This window comes from Notamacropus eugenii, chromosome 1 (assembly GCF_028372415.1).
Source record: "Notamacropus eugenii isolate mMacEug1 chromosome 1, mMacEug1.pri_v2, whole genome shotgun sequence".
NCBI classification, from domain to species: domain Eukaryota; kingdom Metazoa; phylum Chordata; class Mammalia; order Diprotodontia; family Macropodidae; genus Notamacropus; species Notamacropus eugenii.
In genome coordinates, this window is record NC_092872.1 from 535410593 (window position 1) to 535426215 (window position 15623).

General features: G+C 36.3%; 1 protein-coding gene across 6 annotated transcripts in view; it reads left to right on the forward strand.

Moving 5' to 3' along the window:
• Positions 1-15623, forward strand: part of BIRC6 (baculoviral IAP repeat containing 6) — a 302402-nt gene that overhangs the window by 257837 nt on the left and 28942 nt on the right. For all 6 annotated transcript variants that reach the window (XM_072634130.1, XM_072634135.1, XM_072634134.1 and 3 more), the window contains 3 exons: positions 443-660; positions 2728-2889; positions 6186-6263. In XM_072634130.1, the coding sequence (XP_072490231.1) occupies positions 443-660; positions 2728-2889; positions 6186-6263 (458 nt within the window). The remainder of the gene's footprint in view (positions 1-442; positions 661-2727; positions 2890-6185; positions 6264-15623) is intronic.

Below are 15623 nucleotides of genomic sequence, written 5' to 3' on the forward strand. Positions count from 1 at the left end.
GGGTGGAAATAGTGGCATCCAAATTTTTAGGTTTACATATTAGCAAAGTAATCACAGGATTAATAGATGTCAGGAAAACTTACTGATTTCTCCTTTAAACTCATAATTTTTTTTTTGCCTAGACTAATTAGCTTATCAGCTATTCCAGATTTGATTTATCTTGATTTTAGGATTATAGTCCTAAAAGAATCTCATACTACTTTTTGTACGCTACAGCAGCTAGCAAAAAAAGGGGGGAGGATGAAATAGCTTCATTAATTGTTTTTTAAATTTCATTAATAATTCATTGTGATTGCTCTCTAGAGTAGAATCATTTGTAAGATTGGGAGCTAAAAATTCCATATGTTTTAGTAAGTGGTATACTAGTTTCAAAATTTTGAAGTCTGAGGTTTATTTTACAATGTATACTGCTTCACCTTTTCTGCTGTTTTCTCTTTCCCAGATACATTTGAAATGGTTTCTGAAGATGATGATGGAAAGCTGGGTTTTAAAGTCAATTATCACTACATGTCACAAGTGAAAAATGCAAGTGATGCAAATAGTGCTGCAAGAGCCAGACGTCTTGCACAGGAAGCTGTGACACTTTCAACATCACTGCCTCTTTCATCATCTTCCAGTGTCTTTGTACGCTGTGATGAAGAAAGACTTGACATCATGAAGGTATGTAGTATATTTTAATTTTTTTCCTGCCATCCCCCTTACTACTTATTAGAAGGTGCAAGCTAGGGATGCTATTATAAATTTTTGGCAATAAATATTTTTGTTTAAAAAAAAAATTCATGACAAGTCCATTAGCAAGTGATTTATGCAGTCCAGGATGGGAGGTTGTTAGTTAGTGACTTGGCAAACGGAATATTAGGGAAGGCTTTCATGTTTGAGTTGGGCATTAAAATGTGGCTAGGAATTCAGTAAACAAAGAGGGAGGAAAGACCCATACCTCAGGCATAGTGAAAGCAAAAACGGGAAAGCATGAGAGCACAAGAAATACTCAGAGAAGAGTTATCAGCCCATTGTATCTAAGTCAAGCAGGTAGAGGGGACCAAGGAACAATAAGCAATAAGGCTAGAAAGGTATACTGGTGCCACACATGGCCTGTAATACTCCTGACTGCTACTCAGATTAAAATCTGATTGGAAAATATTTAACAAAATAAATAAATATAATAAAGTATACACGTGTCACATTTTAAAATTAAGCCAATATGCAACCCACAGAGATTGTTACATAGAGGTGAGTAGCCCTTGTTTATATTTGAGTTTAAAACACCACTGTTTTAGAGAACCTTGAATGATAGGCAGAATACAGAGTAACAAACCTGCAAAGTACACACAGAGAATGGGAATTTTTTAAGGGCACTGGATTCATTGATTGAAAGTGTTTATTCACCTTAGAGCAGTTATTGTAAACTGATAATGCAATGAGGGTAGAAACAAGTAATTTGAGAGGAAAATAAGTACTGATAGATTGACTTCCTTTAAAAATGAATGCTGAAGAACTAATTAAAGGATCTCTAGGTTCAAGCTAACACCCCTCATCATTTGTCACTATCATCCAAGACTAGTAATTAAAAGAAGAAAGTTCTAACATTTTCTGTGCATCATCTAAAATACTTCTTCCAGGTGCTTGATCCATCAGAAAAAAATGAGGACCTTTTTCAAAAATACCTAAGAATTATGATCCCTACTACCTCCAGAATCATATATAAAATCCTCTGTTCACGTTTAAAGTCCATAATAATGAGTGCCCTCCTGTCTTTCCAGACTTCTTAAACCATACACATACGCACACATATTTTTCTCTCCCTCTTCCCCTCCCCCCCATTGGCACCATCATTTTGGTAGTTTCCCATTTTCATAACTTCAGTGTCGTTTGCATCTTATCATTTCTATCTTCACAGTTCATCTTCCCATCCCTTTCTCACCACTGACATTGTCACTAACTCCATTCAGACCTTTATCACCTCTTACCTTGACTATAGCAATAGACTTCTAATTGATCTCCGTGCTTGCAAGTCTCTCCCCAATTCATCTTCCATACAATTGTCAGTGATTTTCCTAAAGTACTGGTCTGATCATGTAACTCTCCTACTCAATATACTAAGACTTCATTTCACCTCTAGAATTAAATAGAAGCTCGTTTGTTTATCATTCATTACTCTTCATAGCTTGGCCTCAGCTTTCTTTTGTACCCTAATTAGGCATCATTCTTATTTACATAATCTACAGTATGGCTTGGCTTCAGCCAAGTGGGGCCTGCCTAATACACCAAATTATGTCTCTAGTCTCTGGGCCTCTGCATTGGCTTTCCCCCGTGCCTGGAATGTATTCTTCCTTCACCTCCACCTCTCAGAATCTATTTTCCTTCAAGATTAAGGTCAAGTATCATCTTCTGAAGCCTTACCTGAGTTCCTTCAAGCTACTAGTGCCTTCCTACCCCCATAAAAAAAATGCCCATTTATTTTGAATATATGTCTATGTTCGTTTTCCCCTTTATATTGTCAGCTTCTTGAAGCTTTACTTTTTGTCTTTAGTATTCCCAATATGTTTGACAGTCCTTAGTGTATATCAGGTGTTTAATAAATGCCAATTGGTTAATTGATTGAAGAAAGCTATCTTTATTTTGTACCAGATTGTGCATTTGATTTTTGATGCAGAAAAATCCAAATATATCAAATATTTTAATGTGCTTGGTGTGATTTTTTTTTTTTCCCTCTCCCTGCCATCTTAGGTTCTAATCACAGGCCCAGCAGATACTCCTTATGCAAATGGCTGCTTTGAATTTGATGTCTATTTTCCACAAGACTATCCTAGTTCACCCCCACTTGTGAATCTGGAGACAACTGGTGGCCATAGTGTGCGGTTCAATCCAAACCTTTACAATGATGGCAAGGTAATGTACTTACAAACTTTTTCGTTGTATTAAAATGTTTTTGGAAATGATACCATGTATTCATGTTTTAGTTGTGCTATGTTTCTATATTGAGCAAATATGTATTCCTTAAGATTTCTCTTCCCTATGTGTGCCATTTATTCAAAAAATAGAACTTACTTAGGGGAGGGACACAAGTAAGTGGCCCTGCAAACTGGTAAATTGGTCATAAGATACCCCCTTGTAGGAAACCATCTACAACAAGAACTTAAAGAAATCCTCCATTAGCCCATATCTTACATTTCAAGAAATTAAGGATACCAACATCAGCTCGAGGCTCCTGCCACCTGTTACATAATAATAGCCCGAGCTACTGACTGCCTCAGCCCTTACCACATCCAGTCCATCTTTTCCTTTCATGTGTTTCTAGATAGTTTCTCCAGTGCATTACAAGGCAAGCCTACTTTATTTGTAGGCTTGTGATTACTCCTTGGCCTTATTATATAGCATTAGGTACCCTTCCTAAAGTTACATGTAAGGAGAAAATGTATATTTTTAATCTTTTTTGTTGTCTTTGTCTTCATTTTTAAATATGGAAGTCAGGTTCTAACAAAAACTTTTTCAGGTGTAATAAAAACCTGTTTAAAGGTGTTTAGGATCTTTTACATGGTGATGTTTGTTATGCTTTCACTGTAAACTATATGCTGACAGTATTGGAGCATTTAAAAAACTAGGGTGTGTGTGTGTGTGTATATATATATATATATATATATATATATATATATATATATATATATATACACTACACAAACAGCTACTTCTCTGGTTATAAGGAACTGAGCTTTTAACTTTCCTTTACATGACAAAAATTGGGTCAGCTAGGTGGTGCAGTGGATAGAGCACCAGTGCAGGAGTCAGGAGGACCTGAGTTCAAATCTCACCTCAGACACTTGACACTCACTAGCTGTGTGACCTTGGGCAAGTCACTTAACCCCAATTGCCTCATCCTGGGTCATCTCCAGTCATCCTGATGAATATCTGGTCATTGGATTCAGATGGCTCTGGAGGAGAAGTGACGCTGCTGACATGCACAGCCCTCCCTCACTCAAAACAAAGTCAAGTGCCAGTCATGTCAGTATTTGTCTGATGGCAAGTTCTTCTTCGGGAGTGAAGGATGAACACACACACACACACACACACACACACACACACACACGACAAAATTACTTGAAGGAGTGCAGTTTGAAGGATGCTTCAGAAAGTTTAATGTATCTTTCCCTTGTTTAAAAATGTGTGGGCTCCCCCTGCCCCAAAAAGAAACAAACAGTAACTACATTTAAAACATCTTACTTGCTACTGGTTGTAACACAAGCCTTGAAATTAGAACCAATATTTTCTATCAATTTAAAGTGTTTTAGCTGGAAGCAAGTCTAGTTCTCTCCTTTAAGCTTCCTTAGGAGAAGGAAAAGTTTTCTTTTAAACCAATCTGTGAGTAAATATTATATAAATCTAGTGCTCTTTCCCCTGTAGTCATGTAACTTTGACAAGCCTCATTTTACAAATGAGAAAACTCAGATTCAGGGAGGGAAAATGACTTCCCCTCATCACACATCAAGTGGCTGCACAGGGCAAGCATCCTGGTCTCTTGGGTCACTTATTTTTCATCTGCACCCTTTGTGTAATCTGTCATTTTAAGTCTTATCTTGTTTAAAATGTGATACATTAATATATAGTTTCTTATTTTGTTGTCAGGGATTGGGGTGTTTTGGGGTTGTGTTTTTGTTTTGTTTTTTGTCATTGCCTAATTTCAGCAATAATGAGGTTACAAAATATGAGCAAGTATCCTTCAGTATCTATGACCTACAGCATGAAAGTAGTTGATACTCGAATAGTTATGGAATTAGGGCACAAGATCTGTGATTTTAATTGATATATGGAATACTTGGATAAGGAAACTCCCTCTACTAATGCCTGTCATTACCTTTTCTACAATTTAAAATCTTAGAGTTTGCCTAAGAAACTGAGAGGCAAGATGACTTGCTCGGGGTCATGTGTGCAGTATGTGGCAAAAAAGTAACTTGAACACAGATATTTTATTGCTCCTCTTGATATCTAGATAAGCAAAAAGAATTGTTCCCTTCTGGCAGTGTATAATGGTAAAAGAAACAAAGCCTATTAGATTTCTGATCACCAGTTCATCACTAAATACTTATGTTGCATTGACCAAGTCATTTAACTTCTCTATGTGTTAATTTCCATGTCTTAAGAACAGGATCACCAGATCTACAAACATGAGAGAGTTGGGAGAAACTAAATGGAATTATGGATGTGAAATTTTTAAAACTATTAACCTCTATAAATAAAATTGTTTGCTAAATAATTTTCTCCTATGCTGAAATACTATTGCAGGAATATATAAGCAATAAATCTTAAGCCCTTTTTTTTTTTTTTTAGAAGACTAAGGTCTGTCTGAATTTGTCTTCCAGCCGTAACATGAGATTATAAATGGAACGTTTAATGATTGCTTCACACTCAACTGTCGTCCCTTTAAAGAAATAGTTTTTCCCTTGTCCTACCTCACTTTTAAGTAGCAGGCATCCTTGAATCCCCAAAATAAGTAATTATATCATAAACTCTCCACAATGTTCTGAGTTTCTTCAATGTGAAATTAGCAAAATCTAATAGTCTTTATTCTGAATTTTTTCCAGAAATGTTGTTGCTTTTTTCAAATTTGATAAACTTAGGCACGCCTACCTACAGAACAGTCTTCATGTTTCAAGATGAATTCACATCATATTTTTCTTAGTTATGTATTACCTTAAGCAAGTCACTTAATTTCCATGTGCTTTACTTTTCTTCCCCGAAATGATAAGTTTGGACGCAGTAGTCCTTTATGCCCCCTTCCAACTTTACATCTGTATTCCTAAGATAAGCAGCCTTCATATATATGCATTTTTACCTGCCTTTTTCACTCATCATGGAACTTTCATCCTTTTCAGAATTAGTACAAGGCCACATAACCAAGTATTTTTCTTCTTCCTAAACTCCCATCCAAAAATTCTTTTGAATTCTCCATCCTACAAGAATATTTTTTCAATAGCTACATAATCATTTTCCATTTAAAAGAAATTGTAGTACCATGCAGACATTTGTCATACTCTGAAAATGCCAATTTCTTTCAACATCCTCACTACCCTTAAGGGTGTTGAAAGAGATAAGATTGATGCAACATAAAGTTTTCTTTTCTTTTAGCATAGACAGTTTTTGTTTATGTGTTTCATCTTGCAATTTTCCCATTAAAGCTTTGTCTTCTTCAGGTTTGTTTAAGCATATTAAATACATGGCATGGAAGACCAGAAGAGAAATGGAATCCTCAGACATCAAGCTTTTTACAAGTAAGGAAATTTTTTTCTCATCCTTTTACTTATAAATACATAAACATATAATAGCTGCAAGATGGTGACTATATAGGAGGAAAATGTATTGACTCTTGTGGTTTTCTTTGATCTTGCCTTTTGAAGTTTCTAGATCCTTTTTGAAAAAATTGAAACAAAATAATTTCAGGTTTGTTGAGATTTCAGTGCTTTTTTCCTAGTGCTGTTTGAATTCTTAAATTGCCTTTCTCTCTAATTGCCTTAAAACTGAAAAAAGAAATTATTCTTGGAGTTTAGATAAGAATTACACTAGTACATTGGATGCTTTAAAATTCTCATGGTTGATGTAAAGCACTTTTCTAACTTTCAAGTGATATATATGTCCAACTATTATTAGAAGAGTTGGGCATTTTCCTTAAGTCTGTTCTTAAGTAATAGAACCCAGTAATATAGAATAAAATGTCCAAAGTGAAAGGGCCCTTTGAAGTAATTCTGTTGACAAGATTGTAGATTTAAGAGCTAGAAGTAACTAAGATGTGTAGTCTACCCCTTTCATTTTACTAATGAGGAAACTGAGGTCCAGAGAAATGAGCAAAAAGTCATGGTACGAGGTAGTAAAAGAAGAGTCTTGGATTCAGATCTTTGTCCCTTGCTGACTCTAAATTTAGTGCTCTTTCCCCAATATCATGTAATTTTGACAAGCCTCATTTTGCAGATGAGGAAAACTCAGACTCAAAGAGGAAAATTGACTTGCCCACATCACACATTAAGTGGCTGCACAGGGCAAGCATCCTGGTCTCTTGGGTCATTTATTTTTCATCCATGGTGCAGTGGATAGAGCACCAGTGCAGGAATCAGGAGGACCTGAGTTCAAATCTCACCTCAGACACTTGATACTCACTAGCTGTGTGACCTTGGGCAAGTCACTTAACCCCAATTGCCTCATCTTGGCTCATCTCCAGTCATCCTGATGAATATCTGGTCACTGGATTCAGATGGCTCTGGAGGAGAAGTGAGGCTGCTGACATGCACAGCCCTCCCTCACTCAAAACAAAGTCAAGTGCAAGTCATGTCATCATTTCTCTGATAGCATGGTCTTCTTTGCAATAAAGAACGAACATACACACACATGCTTCTTTGTGTAATCTAGCATTTGAAGTGTTATCCTGTTTAAAAAACTGATACATTAATACAAAGTTTCTTATTTTTGTTATCAGGGTTTGATGGGTTTTTTGTTTGTTTTACGGTTGTGTTTTTGTTTTGTTTTTTGTCATTGCCTAATTTCAGCAATAATGAGGTAACAAAATATGAGCAAGTATTCACTCAGTATTCACTAGCCATTTATTTCTTCTTTGTTTGAGAAAATGCTGTTTGGCCTAGAGGCCGATGGGCTACCCGAGTCTTCTTACCTTTCGTCCAGGTCTTCGGTGGCCAACTGGATAAATGTATTGAGAGAAGAAACTTTCCAGATTCAAACAAGGGTTAGGCTTTATTCAGGGTCTTAGTTACTTATCCATATGTAGGGCAAGTTCTCCCCCAGGAGAAAGGAACCCTCCTCTTCCCAAGGGGCAAGGATCATACAGCAAGAGGACGGGAGTGGAAGAGGGAGGGACCCTCTTCCCTCCAAGGGACCCGCAGCAAGAAGAGAGGGGAGGGACCCCCAAAGGGGACCCCACAGCAAGAAGAGGGCCTTCAGGCTTTCCTGTCCCTACTTAAGCTTTCCCAACGCATAGTTTGCACGTGAATACCATGCGTGCTCTCAGCCCCTAGCTAATTAACAACAGGTGTCCTCAGACCACGGACCAATCTCAAGGGTGGGATGCTCTCCCCAGCAAGTTTCCCACTGAGAAGAGGTGGAAATACACAAGATAGCTCATGTTTCACGCCTCTATCCCCAGCTGTTCCCTGGGGGGCCTTGTGAGAAATCTGAGGTTTAGCAGTCCTCACTTTTACCTGCCCAAGACTGTCCATGTGAAAACTGAGCTTATACCCCCAACAAATGCTTTTTGTACTTGGTAGCTCTGTTAAAAAAATTAACAGTTGCCATTTAATGAAACCAAACTGAGTTTTGTTTTTTTGTGAAGCTCCAGACTTACCCAATATCTTCCACGTACAGCTTCTCTAGCTGATTAAATCAAAGTTGATGGGGGATAGAAATTTTTCCTTTTTCCTTTTCTGGTGTATATAGCATTACCTTAGAAAGGAAGAACTAAAAGGAATCCTTAAAATTCAGGACTGTGATTTATTTTTGATTCTTTATTATCAGTCTTCTGGAGCATATAAGCTGAAGAGTTGGCAGTACAGTGCATCACACTTCTGTCAACCACGAAAACAAATAAGAATATCTCTGAAATTTATGATCACAATTATTGCTTGACTACTTACTCCACTAACTTGCAAATGAAAGTCCAGAGACACTGAAACACATTATTTTCCCTTAAGTAAATTTAATTACTATTATTAGTATGAATTGCACTTTTAATGAATTTTCCATTTAAGGAAAAAAGTAAAATAAGCATGAAGATCTCCTTTTGTCCCCACAAAAATTAGTAGAAATTTTCTCAGCATATAGACATTTGTATTTTTTGTTAACATTATGAAATTTTTGTGAAGCACTGTTTTAGGCATTATCATTGCCTGAAACATTCTTCCGGTGTACAGAATTTCATTTATCTTAATAACTTTAATGGATTTTTTTTCCCTTGAGTATTAGCCTGTGTGAAAACTTTTTTTCCCTAATTCTGGAAATCTTTTGTCTTCAAAAGTAAGGTCACTTAATATCAATATTATTTCATATAAAGAAACTTGATGTAAGCCCAAAGACAGTCACACATTAGAAAATATTACATCTGAGATGCAGCTGTGGTATGATAAAGATCTTTCCTTGAAGTGAGAAAGATCTGGCTTCAGATTCCTTTTTCTACTCATCCTGGTGATATAGCTCTGGGTGGGTCATTTAAACTCTCAATTCTCTAGGCCAGGGGTCGGCAAACTGTGCTTTGATTGGCCCTCTGCTTTCTTGGTTGATTGGTTTTGTTTTTTGTTTTTTTTTTTTTTTACTGGTGGTGAGCTCAGAATGTTTTTTACATTTCAAAATACAATAAAACTTTATTTTTGTAGTGGTTTTCTGACCCCTGCTCTAGGTAACTCGAATACTGTCAGTTGCAGCAAAGGTGTCAACCAGCTTTGGTGGAGGGAATTGACTTTTTGAGTTCCTATGTAAGTGAAACCACAGTTCTAATCTCAGCTCTTATTCCTATATCTTAGAATCTTCAGGGTATAAAATTCTTATAATGAAGAATATGACAAAATCTTATCTTCTTTCTAGTTTACTTTTCTCTTTTGTAAAAGTTTTTATTATGAGAGATTTGTTAGTAGTGGTATGAACTCTCCTGTTGATAACATCAGTATATGTTCTCATGATTGATTCTTGATTGAAATGTTTGTCGATTATGAGGACACTTTCCTATTTATTTTGCCCTACATATTTCCTTAATTATATATTTACCTTGGTAAATTACTTTGGAAAGATGTTTTACAAACTAAGATTCTTAATTTTTTTAAATAGTCTAGAGGCATTAAGTTTTCCCGAGTATCATTTCTGACTATACAGTCAATGAGGAAAATAAAGCTGGTAACAGTCTAACAGTGTCCCCATATCATGAGTCTTATTTGACAGAAACTTTTTTCCCTGCAAAAAAATTAAATTAAAAACCTTGACTACCTTCTTTGCCAACTGGTAGTGGTTATTTATTTTTCTCACAAGTTTTTGTTTAATTGCCTGAAGATAGATATCAAAATGTTACCTTTCTTAGAACCTCAGATATGTAACCTCCATAGTGTCAATATTGTTCTGTTCAATTACAGAAGTAAATTGTTGAAATATCACAATAATGAAATAATCATAGTTACTTCTGTAAAAGTCCCCAAAAGATCTAGTGTATTAGTTCTGTCCTGAAGATCCCATGGATCCTTCTTCTGAAGCCAACATTGACAGACCACTATCTTCATCATGTTTATGCAGCCTCCCCATATTCCCTACAAAATACTCAAGTGAATAAAAAATGATTTCTTGATCATTCAGGGTGACACAGTGGAAAGAGCATTGATCCTGCCATTAAAAGACTTTTGAGTTCAAATCCTACCTGTGATACTTACCTTTTTATCTTTGGGCAGTTCTCCTTAACTCAGTAAACTCAGTTTCATCATCTAATAGATACAGACGTTAGAAGAGATGTCTTCCAAGAAGTAGCCCTTCCAGTTCTGTGTCTATTATTCTGTCAAGCACCTACTAGGTTTCAGGCATGATATGACATACCCAATATAACTTTCCCTGCATCTTTAGTGGTATAGATAGCCTTAATATAATTTGATGTTCAGGAGATATCTCAAACAACATGCAAATAATCATGCTAGAGGAAAATGCATATACTAAAGAGTAGTAATTGCTACAGTGGTCTCTACTGTTTTCAAAAAAGAAAGATCTTTTGGTTATGGCAGTTAATGTAGCATCTTAGAGTTATTGTTGACAAGATATTCTTGCTATATAGCCATTGCCATGGGCATTTTAAAGCCTAATATAATTTTAAGCCACTTTACAGAACCATACAAAAATTTTTTACTGCTTAACAAATAACAGAAAATAACATGAAATCTTCTGTGTTTTAGTCATCTCATAGCAAGCTTTGATTCAGGAGTAAGAGATTCTCTAATAGCTTCTGAACAAAGGTGATTTTCCTTAAATTAATATGTAATCCCAACATTATCCTGTGATATTATATTTAGTTCTCTGGGGTATTTGCACCTTATGTAATATATTACCACTTAGTAAAAACTAATGATGTAATTGAGCCATTTATTTAGTCTCTGCTTTTTTTTTTTTTTGGAGGATATAATAAATGACTCTTTGTCTAGATATTTTGGCATAAACTTCAATAATTCAAAGGATTACTAAACATTAAAAATTTAGGGAAAGTCCTCTAAGAGAAGTTGCATGTTGGTGACTGTGATATCAAAATGCATCCCAAAGAAAGATGTACGTGTAATGTCTGATTTCACTTTATAAATAAAAGCTCAAAATCTCAGAGAGTCTGAATTTTCGTATAATAATTAGAGAAATGAGAAAAAACTAACAAGTAAGGAGATCAGGGAAATCTTTGCATAGGAGGCAACTCATAAAATAAACTTTAAATGAAACTAACATAGAAGAGGGTATGGGTGCAGGTTTTCTTGTTGAGGTAAAATCAACAATATTTAGTAACTCCTTAGTTATGAGGAGAGTGATGAAGGTAAAGGAAGAGTGGTGAATAACTGAAGTTGTGAACCTGGGTAATTAGAAGAACAGTGGTGCCATCAACAAAAATAGGAAACTTTGCAAGAGGGCTGGATTTACAGGGGGAAGATAATTTTGGACTTGTTGAGTTTAGGCTGCTTATGTAAAGACAAGTTGGAAAGATGAGACCTCAAGCTCAGTAGAGAAGTTAGGTTTAGAAGTCATCTGCATTACAGTAATAATTGAGCTTGTGGAAATTGATAAGATCACAGAGAGAAGAGTCATAGCATGGATGGTGCCAAAGATGGAGAAAACCAGTTAGATTGGTAGAAGGAAAACTGAGTGTACATTGTTAGGAAAAGGGAGGAAGGAGTAGTCTTCAATATTAAATACTGCAGAGAAGTCAAGGAGAATGCAAACTGAGACAAGACCAGAGGATTTAGCAGTTAAGATACTATATTTGAGGATGAAGTTTCAATTGAGTCATTAGGTTGGAAGCCAGATTGCAAGAAGTGAGTAAGAGTAGAGAATGTTCAGACCATAAGGGTCAGCAGCACTGTCTAGGAATTTGCCAGTGAAAGGGGAACAAGAAAGATGACAGCTTGAGGTAATGAGAGGGAGAGGGAAAGTGTTTTTTAAGGCAGGAAATGATATTTGGGTAAATTGTTTTCTAATGTGTCTAAAAAGATATCAGTAGGATTGGGGTGGAGCAGAAGACAGAGCCACATGCTAAAGGGAAAGTCCTTGAGAAAAAGGAGAATAGAATGGCCCAGGGTGGGAGATGAGGGGTGGAGAGCTGGTATATAAAACCAGGATCTGAATATAGTAATATAAATGGATAGCGTCAACCTCAAAGAAGGAATGGTTAATTAAGGATGTCAGTAGAGTGGCATTGAAATGGCATTGAGGAATAAGGAATATCTCTTCTCCCTGGTCCAGACAGACCACAGGAAAGATTCCATATGTAAGGTGTAATATATGGTCAGAGGGAGCCCAGGGGAGGTAGGGGATAGTGGCCAGGCTGCATTGTCTGGTAAGGGATCCAACTTTCTGTGATTGCAGGAGGACGGAAGGAGTATAAAAGGAGAGTTGGGATTCCAGGTGGCGTATTGGAAGGGAGGAGCAGAGAAGGAAAGAGATTCAGAGACAGAGAGACTTAAAGGTGAATGTTAATGAGGGCGTATTTTCTTAGGCAGTCTTTGACGCTGAATCACAGGGATTGAAAAAGGAGGGAAATGAGATCTTCTAGTCCTAAAATAGAGAAATACAGTTTAATTGAAGCATTGATCCACAAGGTTATGAAAATGGAAAGCATCATCATTACGTATTCTCAGACAATATGGGGGGAGATTAAAAGCTAGGTATTTAAGATAATAAATACCTGGAGATAATGCTAAAGGCATGACTAAGCTCCCTTTGCTGACAGTTTCTTTACCTCCTCTCAAAATGAAATGATAATACAGTAAGAAGATAAAATATACATGGTACATGTGATCTGCTTTTAGTCAAGACTGTTTTTGGACTAGGGTTTAGCCCCAAGGGGTTTTGTTTTTCACTTTTTGGAAATTAGCCTCTCGCTGACAAAGACTGGTGGTAACAGAGAACTGTAACTTGATTTTCTCATCCTGCTTGTTAACTGAGACCATTTTACTTTTTGACAACTAATTTTTAGCTGCTTCTTTATGAGAGTAGCATTGTATAGTAAATAGAGAACTAACTTTGGAACAATGAAGACCAAGGCCAGGTCTCTCCTCTGACACCTACTGGGCAAGTCACTTAACCTCTTAATTACCTGGCCAGGTCTCTAAGATTATGTAAATTTAAGATAAGATGCTAACCTGCATTGATAGGGAGGGAATTTACTTATTCAGGAATTCCTGTGGCGTTGAAATCTTCACTCTGGATTCCCTAACCTGCCAATATCCAAATTTTTAGCAAATTTTTCTTAAGCCTTCCTCTCTGAACTTTGCACCTACTTTCTTTCTTACTCACTCCCTATGCATTAAGAGGGAACAGGAAGTGGGTTTTCTGTGTACCATCACACTACAGTGGAACCAGTGACAAAACATACTCAATAGTTGGGATCATCTGAAGGAAGGAGGGTGGTCCTTCAGGTGTTCCTGCATCCCTACCATTTATACCTGGCAGGGGAGCCTCAGTGAGAAAGGTAATGATAGGGCTCTGGTAACCTTGCTTTATCCAACCCTGTTGAGTGTTCCAGCTTCATGCTTCATTCCAGCTGCACCATACTTTAAGCCAGTCCTCATCTTAAAGTTATATATCCAGCTTCCTAACTTCCCTTACTACATTGTTCCAGGAATCTGTTCACTTTGATGACCTGCTAGAAATATGGATATGAGCGTGGCTTGACTTAAAATTTATAAATTCTCTCTGATTTCATAATGATGCAGCCATAATCCTGAAACTTTCCACAACTTGGCCCCCTCTGTATAGAAAGCATTATGTCCAGTGATCCTCTCATTAATTGAATTAAAATACCAAATTAAGTCAAACATGTTCTTTGGCCACTTTGGCTTGACTTAAAATTTATAAATTCTCTCTGATTTCATAATGATGCAGCCATAATTCTGAAACTTTCCACAACTTGGCCCCCTCTGTATAGAAAGCATTATGTCCAGTGATCCTCTCATTAATTGAATTAAAATACCAAATTAAGTCAAACATGTTCTTTGGCCACTTTAATGACAAAGTTTTTCAATAAATGATAAAATCCCAGGCCACAATTATGACCAGTAGCAAATCTCTATAAGAGATCCTTACTATAATGATGTGTATTTGAAATTTCATCAGTATCATCCATGAGCCTTACCACACATTATAGGTAGATAAAATTATCAGCAAAATCTAGTCTGCCAACATTAGAGTGACACAAGTTGCAATACAGCTTTGTTGGGCAAGTCATATATGGAATAATGGGTGATACTAGATCCCCAAGAAACCGAGCTAGTTAGTTGATATAGGCCAGCCCCAAATATGATTAAGAAGATATCTCTTCTTAAAGCCATGAAGAAATTTGATTTCACATAGCCACTCTAAATATCTCAACATGGACATATATTTGAGGAACAGAAGCAGAGAAGAAACAGTGATTGTGTGTCTAAGACTGTGTAAGAGATTTTAATTATAAAAGGAAGATAGAGCCAAATAACACCAGACAGAGCAGTTAGTGATTGTAGCTAAAATCCATAGTATAGTTCTTAGTGCATACAGGATAGAAAAGATAGGCACATCTAAGTTGCTTCACATTGGTCCACAGAGCATGTTTACCACCAGTAGTATTCAGCATGTAGTAGAGTTTATGTATGTACATAATTGCATATGCCTAGACGTTGTATGTGTATTCACATATATATGTGTATATATGCAACATATTTTCTTAAAATTTTTCCAATATTAAAAAATGCTAAAGAAATCACTAATTTTTCTGTTTTTTAGTGTTGTTTTCTCTTCAAGTCTCTAATGTGAATATTGCATAGCTTGAGTAGATTGAAAGGAAGTGTGTTTTACCTGCAATTTATTTGTACTGAATTAGATTGAAATTACTAAAGTACAGACTCACAAATAATTTAGCTTCATGACATAACAGAAGTGTATAATGGAATCCTTAGACTCTGTTTCCCTTTTATTAACCTCCTACAATGTTACTGGGCTAAAGTAAACATTCATTTTCATGGCACAAGAACAATAAAACTCTTTAAGGGTCGATGGGGAACATTTTTGCAGGTGTTGAAATGCTTTTTTCACCCACCAACCTAAATTATATCCAATATTTTAGCTATCTAGTGTTTTCGAAATAGACCACAGGATGGAAAAAAGCAAACCTGTAGGTTTCTAGAAGTTGTAATTTTCTTATAAATGAATTACACAGTCTTTGACCAAGATTTTAAGTTTTTTATTCTGAAATGAAGGGGGCAGCCTGATGTAGTGGATAGAGAATAAGCTTTGTAGCCAGGAAGACCTATCTACACTAAGTCCAGCCTCTGACATATACTGGTTCTGATATCCTAGACAAGTCATTTAACTTATCAATTGCCTTGGCAATTCTCTAAGACTCAACTATAAGTTCTCTGTCCCTGAAATCACAACTC